Source organism: Seriola lalandi, unplaced genomic scaffold (assembly GCF_002814215.2).
Source record: "Seriola lalandi dorsalis isolate HSWRI2012SDOR001 ecotype SW California unplaced genomic scaffold, Sedor1 jcf7180002054412, whole genome shotgun sequence".
In the NCBI taxonomy this organism is placed as follows: Eukaryota; Metazoa; Chordata; class Actinopteri; order Carangiformes; family Carangidae; genus Seriola; species Seriola lalandi.
The window spans coordinates 674,604-686,384 of record NW_019524965.1 but is presented as its reverse complement, the minus strand read 5'-3'; the positions used below and the strand labels follow the sequence as shown (position 1 = coordinate 686,384).

The window sequence follows — 11,781 nt, the reverse complement described above, 5'->3', positions numbered from 1 at the left end:
TATTATTGGACGTTAATTTAGAAGGAAAAGTGTTTTTGAGTCTATTTTTTCCAGGCTGACATGAAAGCATCTCTGCTTGGTGCACACGTGACTCTAATTTAAACCTGATTAGCTTCTCTCCTCGGTTTTCTTGCTAACACTGAGACAAACACTTCTTCGGATTTGTTAGCAGTTTTGGCTGTAAATCAAACGACACGCCGGTGTGCAGAACAAAAGCGATGATGTTTTGTTGTCTAAATATCTTGCCAACCCCTCTGCAGGTAGTAGCTTTGTTCATTACATTGTTAAATTCATTCACAACTCCTCAGAAACCAATTGTTTACATACTGGATATTCTTATGGGAGAAAACATGCAGGCTATATTGGCTACCAAGCTAATTCTGTATGGCAGAATTAAAGAGAAAAGGGCATAAGGATATAATGAAGGGCATAATTTTTTTAAGTAAGTTTTCAGTGCCAAAACTTTTTTTATTTTGAACGTCTTCCTCAAACACATCCTATACCATATATAAAGTTATATTATTTGCCATATACTAAAGGGATAAATGAGCAAATATTAGCTTTATTGTAGTTAGTGAGAACCCAAAGTTTCTTAGTTGCATGTGAAAACTAAATTCCTTCCTTAGATCTGCATGGGAATGTGCCTTCACCAGGATGTTACAGAGGAGGGCAAAAAGGCTAAACTCCAGAGCTCTAAAATAGAACAAGACCTTTGTGAACATGCAAGGACAGAGATGAATGTGGTGAAAATCCTTATGCTTGGTAAGTTAAAGGCATTTATGGATCATCATGTTGGCCAATGGTACTGACTTTTTTTTTTTTAAGTGAAAGGCTTCCTCTGATTTGTGCAACAGGAGCTGCAGAGAGTGGAAAGAGTACTCTGATCAAACAGATAAAGATAATGCACAGTCACGGCTTCTCCAAGCAAGAGTTGATCAGTTTTAAGGTACTAGATAGTTGTGAAACAAATGGATCATGTTTATTCATATTCACCCTAAAATATTGAAGTTATCGGAATCAAAAATAACATTCAACATCACTGATAACACATCTTCTGTGTGGAAAAATGTTGACTGTCATTCCCCTCGCAGCATGCTGTATTAGACAACCTCCTGACCTCTATGAAGTTTGTTCTTCGGGGAATGGGGATGCTGAGGATAAACCTTGCTAACAAGAGGAACAAGGTGAGGAGATGATACAATAAGGTTTTATCAAATCATCATACATTTTATTGTAAAAAAGTTCCATCTTGGTGGTCCACTTTTCCTTGCAAACCCTATTTGTCCCAGTAGATGTCAGTGTGAAACTGTAGAAATATGCAGGTTGTCCTGTTTGACAGAATTTTTGTCCCATTCAGATGCACGCCCGCTCTATCTTGTCCTGCAGCCATTGTTTGGGGGACGATCAGGAGCTGCTTCCTTTCGTGGCTCACGCTTTCTGTGTGCTTTGGGCCGACCAAGGGGTGCGAGCAGCCGCAGCCAAAGGTTACGAGTTTGAGCTGAACGACTCTGCACTCTAGTGAGTAGAATGACCTTAAGTGATCTGCACTGCACAACACCTCCCGATTATGACTGACGGTGGAAATGTCAAAGGAAATTGCCCAGTAAGAAGCATGTCGTCACATTTCGTCAATACAGAGCAACAGTAACAAGTGCTGAGAATAACTCATCTTCAGGAAATGATTCCTGTGACATTTGTGGAATGGGAGGCTTAATTGGGACCAAATTTAAAAAGCACTGTTTACAGTCATACAGGAAGAAGGGGAATTGAGGTGAAGCACATGAAACAGACATGATTAAAGAGTCAGTTTTCTTGTCTAACAAGTCAGAAGTCAAACAACATCATATCTGTGAAGCTGCAGGTTGGGGGGTGGACTTAAGGTCGAGGTTTTGTTGAATCTGTACAGTACATTTCTTTGCAAATTATGTCATTAAATTATGGAACATACGTTATTAAAATACAGCCAGTGTTTTACCCCCTTGTCCAAATGTGGGACATTTTTATATTTATGTGGGTAGAACAGGTTTTTCCAATTGCTGCCCTTTGGCCATGCAGTTAAGCCCTTTTTAGTTATTCACAAAAAAGCAGCCTGCACAATGTCATGAAATCCTAACTCAGTACTCTGCATAGATAATTTTTGAGTGTGTTGCATCACCAGCTGAAGGAGAGGATTCTTGACTGAAGAGTGGAATACATTTTGTTAAATGGCATTATTGCTTGGGCTCCTAGTTTCATGCCAGCTATGATGTGTGATTATTATTTTTTAAATCAACCCCTAACAAGTGTTATACTTGTTGACACAGCTACTAGTGATATAATATCGTGTATTTCTGGTGATTGTTTGATATTCTTGTGGTCAGCTTGCTAAATGAAGCTAATATAATGCTTCGGAACAGTCACAATGGATTTTGATAGAAAAACAGAAGTCATGATTGTAAATGCAAATCTGCTGCTAAATTATCCAAGTTAAAACCATAATCATTTTTAAATAAAACAATTTTAAAGCATTTTTTACTTGAGTCAAAGAAATATTTGCCCCCCCCGTTTATACTGTATTGTACATCTGTGAGTTGCCGTACCTCCCCTTGAAAGTGACTATCAGACCTATTTAAAAGTGCTAATCATCTTCAGCTACTGCTAATTTCATAACCCACTTGCTTAGCTCATTAAGTTGCCTTCGGTGTTTGTCATTTAACCACTACCTTAACCGCTGGTGTATCACTTAATAACAACACAAAATGGTGTTTTGTGACCACTTTTGCAGCCGTTGCATATAGACTTTAAAATGAAGGTGAATGTGAGATTTTTCAGTAGTTCCTTAAAAAACTAAATGTAATGAGTAGAAGTCCTTATCTCAGAGACAACAGGGAGGAGGTCTGACAAGTTAAAACGTACTCCAGCTGGCCAGACAGAGAAAGATGAAGATGTGACAGCTTCATTATCGAAACTCAATAAGGTTGGGAGCTGGATGATGATATGAAACTCAACTAGCTCTCTTTCAGTGTTCTCACTCTACTGGACCCCACATTGATTTTTCCCTCCAGGAATATTGGATTAGACTGTGTCGTGACACACTTGACTTCCCCAGGACCTGAAGGCACCTTGATGTGTGAAATGACTTCTTGGACATTAGCTTTGGCATGAACTGAGCTGTTATTATTGCTAAAAAGAAATTTGCAATTACAGGAAGTTGGCTATTGATGTAAGCTGTGTGTTTTAGAAATCCATTCTAATCAGCCCTCGCTTCATTAACTTGAACCCACTGCTGAGAGATGGAAGATTCTGAAAATGGAAATCAGCTGGTAGAATTGCATAGAAATGCTTTGTCCAGAGATGTATTTTTGTGTATTTTGAAATGAATGTTGAAGTATGTTTGAGATAAAATATTCATAACAGAGACAATGCAAGGCAGCCCATATAAAATTTGTGTTCAGAGCCAAAGCTGAATGAATACAGGTCATTAAAACAAGAAATTACACACTTGGGGCCGATTTCACGAAGGGATTCAGATTGGTATGTGTAGGACCAGCTTTAGTCTTTATTTCTGTGAAACTGTCTGACTTATTCTGAGCCTGAAAAGTTTGCCACCCCACTTCCAGGCTAACTTAGAACAAAGATCCATGTAATCCATAATTTGTGATTTGTCAACATTTTTGTGGAGTGCGGGATGAAAAAGGAAAGAGTTTCTAGATCTGTTGGAAAATGTCCACACTGCTGTATATTTCCGTCAGTTCTGTTTGTTCAAGTAAACTCCTGTGCCTCACTGAAGAGTTAGCAGAAGTACAGCGCTCTGCTTCACTATCTCAGCTCTGCTACAGTTCTGCACTTCTCTGAGATTTTATGCCACTGGAAGTATTTGTATTTTTTAAACTTTTTATAGAATTTTTTAATCACTGAATTCTTTCAAAAGACAAATGTTTTCTGCTGGAGTGAAGGCAGATGGGTGGTTTGATGAGGCTGCTTAGTCTGCCATGTTTTTTAGTTTGAAAAAAAACATTTAGTTTACCCATTATTTATTGCAAATTAGTCCAACATAAAATGGTCAATAAGTAGCATAGGCTTTGTGCATAATATGAATGTTGACGTCTCTCTGAAGTCTAACTATTATATCGAAGTCTCTTCATGAAACTAGCCCCAGGACATGTCGTACTGTGGAATAGCTGACTTGGCCAATATTTTCACATTCATATTTTAACAGTATGAAATCACTGTTGAAAACTTAGTGTGCTTCTACAGTATGACTCATACAGATGTGTAGCCAGGGTAAAAAATATTCTCTTCACGCTGCTTTGTGCATTGCTATGTTGGCAGCAGGTGTTGGTGCTTTTGACTGTAGCTTCTCTGAGTGCTCGATATTCTATTAGCCCCAAGTGTTTGCGGAGTCTGTTCAATGTCCCTCTAAATTGTAGATAGGACTCCAAAAACCTGACACATTATTCTATGCAGTTCATAGTGCAAAATAGTTCAATGTAATATGATTGTAACATTAATATCTATAGACTAAATAATTACAAATGCCACTCAGTTTAATGCAAAACAATTCAGCACCATAGACCACAGCCTCCAGAATGTTGAAAGTTGAATGAGTCTGAATCTCTCTAAATCTGTTTCAACAGAAATCTAACATCTTACCCTTCATAGTGGTAGGATGTGCTGCTGGACTGAAGATTTAGAATGCATTTGGTTTAGCTTTGGTTTAGCCTAATAAAATGTCAAATACTTTGTAGCTGAATAATTCCCTGAATGATACAGAAACATGGTTGTGTAACTGAACAGAGCTTTTCTTTAATTTCAGTGAACCATATCATATACTCTAAAACATGTCATAACTTCCCTTTTTTATGGGCCTAAAAATTGGTTGTCTTTGCCTAACATGGGTAAGAGCTATGAAGACTGAAATAAAATCTGAGACAAAAGCAGAATTGGGATGGAATGTATGTCTGATTTACCTCTAAATTCCTTATTTACCTCTTGAAATGTTGGTCTCATCAGTTGGTGAGTTTTCTTGTCTCTGCCTACCTCTCCAGTTTCTTTGAGAACATGAGTCGAATCCTCGCTCCCAACTACGTCCCCACTGAGACAGATGTTCTGAGAGTCAGAGTGAGGACCTGTGGAATCATTGAGACACAGTTTCAAGTTAATGAAACAATCTTTCGGTAAGATTTATTCAACTAAATTTAACTGTGGCTTGCAACATTATACCTGCTGTGCACATAATATAAACCTGCACTGGCAATGACAACCTAATGCTTTATATATGTTCATAAGGGTAAAGGCTTTAATGATTCACATGGAGCTCACTGAAAGTTGCTTGAAAAAAAAATCATAATTTCCATTTACTGTTTGAGGGATGATTTCATTCCTAAATATGCACTAATAATATTAAAACAATATTTCACCTTCCTGTACTTTCAAGGGGCAATTGAACTGTTTGTGTCCTTCAGTCAAGCTTTTGATGTGTTATGACATGATGAAGTGTTGGCATCATAATCCCTTGAAACACCTCACCAATTCAATGAACAAATCTTGATTATAACCTGGATATTAAAATCTGAAAGCAACATGGAATGGGACTAGAGGGATATAGACTTCCCCATACAAACACACGCACACAGCAGTATGTACAAATACAGACAATAACTAAAACAAAATCATGCAAGAAATGGACTAGGCTATATATTGTCTACTAATAAATGCTAAATTTATTATGTACCCGTAGATACAGAAGATGCTTCATAATGTAACAACTAAGTTACCATCATCATAGTTACCATTCATGTAGTTGTCATACACACTTACACATGCGGCTGTCTGAGGAAGCAGTGAGGCTCTGGAGACTAGGCCTCACCACCAACTCTTCAATGGTCCCTCATGAAAGCTGAACCCCTTTAAGCTGAGGGAGGCAGCTGCCTGGGCATGACTCAGACATGAAATATTGATGGCTTCACTCCGCCTGGTTATTCCAGGAATAAAATGTGGAGGAAGCATAGCAATGAAACATTGAAACCCCTCCTCCCTCCCCCCTTTCAACTTATGTTTTCAAAGTACGTAACCATTCATAATGCTACCTGCGCCCAGTCCCTGGATACCAAAGATAACATACCAACTTCATGAATATTACATACTGTAGCATCCTCATGGTTGGAATTACAACAGAATGCTTTAATTTGTGAAATGTTAAATTTTACAGCATCTTTTCAGGATATGTGCAGGTTATAAAAAGCATTAAATTCGGCTCCCTCAACAAAAGGCTTTGGAATGTATTAAAGTCTTAAATTTCATTTGCAAATTTCTTGAATATTTTTTACAGTAACATAAGTTAAAAATTTTATTTTATTTTTTGTATGTGGCTGCGGGACACATACACCCATAAACCAAAAGAGGGAGTGGTGCGACAGTCGATTGTGTGCACAGACTATTAAATTATTTTTTGTAGAGTTTGAGTCAGTGCCATCAAACCAAAAACTCTTACTGTTACTAGCTACAAAGCTCATTGACTCGTATGACAGGACAAACTTTTTTTTTTTATTGGTTGGTCCATCCATCAATTTCTATCACTTATTTTGGTCCAGGTCACATTAATTAATCCATCTGGGAAGTACTGACAAAATGATTTGTCAATAAAATCATGTACTCAATAAATAATTGTAGGTCATACTGTCCCAACATCATTCTTTCAGTTATGACCATGAAAAAGTCATTAGATTACATGTAGTGGTATCACGCAATCTCCCTGTGAAAGTTGTGATGCTCCCTGCAGTAGTTTATTTCTTGTCTGTTTATTGTTCAGATTATATGGCCTTGCCCTCTATCTCCATATTAATAAATTGTGGGCTTCAGATGTTTTGTTGAAAACTTGCATAACACAATTCTGATAAACATATCTGGAACTGCTTCGGAGCGAGTCAGTCTCACCTCTTGGGCAGATTCCACCAAATGCCTAAATTCAAGCATGTTATTTCCTCAGGTCTTACAAGTTGTATCATTTTATAGCTGTGATCCTGCTCCTTGACTAAAACTCCAAAACCTTCTTGCGGTCATGAGCAAATTAGTTTTTTCTCTGCAGCACAGAAACTATAGCTGTCAAATACCATGGTTAACACTTATTGTCCCCCAGCTTGTTAAAACTGACTCTTGACCTGGGGGATAAATGCTTTATTGCCTCTGACATGACTGGTGCAATCATGCACCTGGAGACTGTCTGGCCCAAATGGGAACTCATTACCTGTGTCACCAAGACCCCCCGCTTCACTTAGTGCCAGATTGTATTTTGAAATAGATTACCCCAATATTTGAAAGAGTAAGACAGCTGAGCTTTTTTTTCTTTTTCTTTTTTTTTTTCTTCAGAAGTTGGTTTAAATGGTAGTTAAACTTTTCCCCCAGACTGGTGGTATCAGTAAAGTTATTTATGAAATAAATTTATTATTTTATATTGGTAATTCATATATAACATTTTACTTAAACAATATGTTAATTCATGTTACTCAGTTTCTGCAACTTGATATAAAATTACAAAAGGGAGAGTTTAGTGCTGTTGAGCTCTCCAGTGGAAGTACAGCATCTCTTTATAGATTCATTAGTGATTTACAGGATGGAACATGTAGAAAATCATACCCATGTTTTGCATATTGACAGGTTATATGATGTCGGGGGCCAGCGGAGTGAGAGGAGGAAGTGGCTCAATTGCTTTGACTGTATGCAGGTCGTGTTGTTTGTCGTGGCCCTCAGCAGCTATGATATGACACTGATGGAGGACCCCTCAGTGGTATGAAAAAGACTAATCGACTAGTAATCGCATACAGTAAACAAGTGTAATGCTATATTTCTGTCCTTACTTGGCAGAATTGACACCTAGTTTAGCTGAACTTGGAGAAAAGTGAATCTATATTAATCTATTTTCATGTTTTCCTCATAGAATCGTCTGCAGGAAAGTCTTGAACTTTTTACATCAGTCTGCACCAACACAGTCTTTAACAGCACCTCACTGGTAAGTTTATGTGCACTTATTTAACTGGCTTTCTTAAAGATGAAAATACAATAAGGTATAAATTAGTCTTTTATTTTTATGGCATCTGCCTGTATGATATGCATAGTCTGCCTGCCATGTCTGCTTCAAGCTCATCTAAAGGTGTGGGAGGTGAATACAGCTCTGAGTGGCTTTTTGGTAATCATTCATGGTCTAATTAAAGTGTAGGGCAGGTGATTTCTGTTTAATAAGTTGGCAGTTTAACACTCGGTGTAATTAGATTGTTTGTTTGATTTCTTTCATGCTGAGAATATGTGGGACTGCTGATAATGGGCATGAATGACTCACTTGTTTGCCAGTAGCATTTACTGTATATCTGCACTTGATTAACTTGAGGCATTTAGGGGCAAGGGTTATCTTATGGCCAGTTTTAAAATGTTTGTTTTAAATGCTGGCTGGCCAGTTGCTTTTATATTAGAAGTATGGAGAGATTCTATAGAGTTGGTATGCTATGGCAATATGCAAAAGCGTAATAAGAGAAGCCACAATAAGTCCATAATAAAAATGGGAAGGTCAACAGATTTTTCCTCTTTTTATGTTACCTGTACAGTACTAAGTGATATTACACTACTCACAATAAGTTAGGTATATTGTGAGAGACTCAGTGGATTTCATACATACGGTGTTTGTTTCGCTTCAGAGATTTTTCGGATAGGGAGGCAATTGTATTGGGGTGACAGACACACCTCATTTTGTGTTTTCCACGTAATGGTCTCACTGTGTACAGTGTGCCTTACATATTGGGGCCACAAGTGACAGACTGCAACGATGACCAGAACCTAAGGACCTATGCACTCAGACATCGTTATGCAGCTGCCACACAGCTGCAGGCCCGTTTACGAGATGTGAGGGGTACTAGGGTTTCCAGCCAAACCATTCGCAACCGACTCCACTGCTTTGGCTTGAATGCCAGACGACCGTTGCAGGTGACTCCACTGACACCAAGACACCGCCGTGAACGTTTGCAGTGGGCACAAGACCATGTGACCTGGACAATGCAGCAGTGGTCTACCGTCCTGTTCACTGATGAGTGTTGGGTCACCTTGCACAGAAATGATGGTCGTCAGCGTTGCTGGAAAAGGCGAGGTGAGCGATATGCTGAGGTCAACATCGTCCCCACGGTTTGCTTTGGTGGAGGAGGTGCAACAGTCTGGGCAGGCATCACCAGTCAGCGCAAAACAGATTTGGTTATTGTAGATGGCTCAGTCACTGCACGTTCTTACCTCAGAGACATCATAGAACCCATCCTCATCCCCCAATTCCGCCAGCACACCCCCAACTTTCTGTTCATGGATGATAATGCTCCACCACATCGTGCCAGAATTGTCACAGCTCGACTTCAAGAAGTCGGAGTGCCTCATATTGTATGGCCAGCAATGTCCCCTGACCTGAACCCCATAGAGCAAGTCTGGGACCAGCTGAAGCACAGACCGGATGTTTGTACCCCACCCCCACGTGACCTGGCAGAACTGTGTGTAGCACTTGTGGAAGAGTGGAACGCATTGCCTCAGAACAACATCATGAGGCTAGTGAGGAGCATGAGACGTCGCTGACTAGCTGTCATTGCGGCAAATGGTGGAAACACCCGCTACTGACATTGTCAATTTTTGTTATTTGGGGCTATCCTTGTTATTGTTTCTTCTCATTCATTATTAGTAATATCAAATGGAACTTTTACTTATTTCATTAAAATTCAGACCAAATAGGAAAAGCACTCATGTAAATAACAATATCCCTAACTTATTGTGAGTAGTGTACTTTTGTTTTTGTATGGTTACATGATTCATTTTCTGTAAATCCTTAGAAAAAGGTATGAAGTCATTTTGGGGCTTTAAAATCTCTTTTTTTTTAATACAGTAATGCTGACCCCACCTTTACAGTGCTTTAGTGCCAGTAGTTTCTGTTTTTATGGACTGAACCATGAATAATCTCATACACATACTGTGTATGTGTGTGCTTTGGCTCTGGAGTTGTGCATTTCTTGTTGATGGCTTGCTGCAGAGATGAATACTCACTGTATTTTGTCCTGTGTCAACAGAGAGGTGTACATATCTTTAACAAAGGATGTTAGGATGCTCTTGAGGTAGCTCTGTTGGACCAGGCTGGCTGACTTATAATATTTAACTTTTTGTACAGCAGTATAAATGTACCATTTCAGTTGTAGGGTTATTTCTTTCAAACTAAAATTAATAATTTTTTTGAGATGTGAGTAACTGCTTTGTAAAATCTGACAGCTGGTGTGAAATGATGATGGGCCTCAGTGAGATGGAATCATTTACAAAGTTTTGTGTGTTTTCACACTTTTTTTTAAAACTGAGTCAAACTGAAAAATCACCACTGAAAGACTTCAACCACCTTTCTGGTGCCATCTCTTTCCTACAGATTCTGTTCATGAACAAAACTGACCTTTTTCGAGAGAAGATCCTTCATTCTGGAAGACACCTGAGATTTTACCTTCCTAGTTATACAGGTACACTGCAAAGAAATGTTTTGTCCATTAAATTGTCTGGTGTAAATGTTTGTTTAGGTACAGTTTTTTTCTTACTTTTTCTAACCCTGTTTTTAGGCTCACTCATGAAGTTTCTATGCGAATCGGAGTATGGCATACTTCTGTGTTTTGTTTTTTAGAAAGGGAAACTTTCGCAGTATGTGTAATGATGTGCTAAGGCACGGTTTCCTAGCTCTGGCTCAACTACTTCTCAAGAGATTACACTCGGCTTGGACGTATTTGTTTAGGATCTTGAATTCCTCATGGAATTGTTTGTGTTTTTCTTTTATTGTTTTGTTGGATGGCTCATTGTGTCCTCCCTGTCCGCTGGGTAATCAGAATTCCTTCTGGCCAGAGAAAGTACAGTCATCACTGTATCACTCATTCTGGACAGAGCATGTTCATACATATTTCACACTCATCACAGTAACTGAGAAGCAAACATTTGATGTCTGTGCATCATGTTGTATTTGTGTATTTGCAGATTGAGAAGGTAAATTAATGTACAGACAGATTGTCACGCAAACCTGATGCCTTATTTTTTCTATATTTCATGACTTGACTCATTGTACTCTTAAAAACGACTCTTTACTGAACTCAATTCGATTTCTCTAGATGTGTCATTTTCTTTCTACATCCCAATCCAGGAGCAGATGGTGATGTGAATGCTGCAGCCCACCACATCACTGCCATGTTTTCATCATGTAACAGCAGTCCTGACAAGACCATATACCACCACTTCACCACGGCTACAGACACCACCAACATACAGGTGGTCTTCCACATGGTCATTGATCAGATTATCAGGGAGAACCTAGCTGCTGTTCAGCTGCTGTAAAGGTTTTCTGAACACTGTGTTTTTAGTCATTTGCAGCACTGGACTTTAAATTTCTTCACAGCTGATCTGTGAGTAAATGTTTTACCTTTTTTAAGATAAGTTATTTAAGTGGCTAATAAGGTTAAGATTATTTTCTTTAAGCTGCACAGTCTTTTATTTTAAAACCATTTTAAAATAAAATATTTATTGATAAGCGTGCCTGGACATTTTAATGCAGTTTAATTGAATCATGAGCTGTTGCATGTTAAATGCAATTTAGGAAAAGTGCACCAATTTTTAGTCAGTGTGTTCCCTTTTCCAGTCTTTTTGGACAAATTTACACCCTCTAAATAACCAATAACCAAACTATTAATCTCTGTGGAAAATTAAATTGTCTTTATGGCAAATACATACCTTCTAGAAATAGTGCAGCAAGTGATTTATCTCCAG

The 11,781-nt window shown here is 38.5% G+C and overlaps 1 protein-coding gene across 1 annotated transcript; it reads left to right on the top strand.

Annotated features, from left to right (window-relative positions):
• Nucleotides 1–632: 632 nt before the first annotated feature.
• LOC111657796 (guanine nucleotide-binding protein G(o) subunit alpha-like) lies at nt 633–11,759 on the top strand. Its single transcript, XM_023410109.2, has 9 exons — nt 633–762; nt 855–946; nt 1,092–1,184; nt 1,358–1,518; nt 5,028–5,156; nt 7,636–7,765; nt 7,916–7,987; nt 10,409–10,496; nt 11,162–11,759. The coding sequence occupies exons 1-9, from the start codon at nt 633–635 to the stop codon at nt 11,350–11,352; spliced, it is 1,086 nt and encodes a 361-aa protein (XP_023265877.2). The 3' UTR covers nt 11,353–11,759.
• Nucleotides 11,760–11,781: the final 22 nt, after the last annotated feature.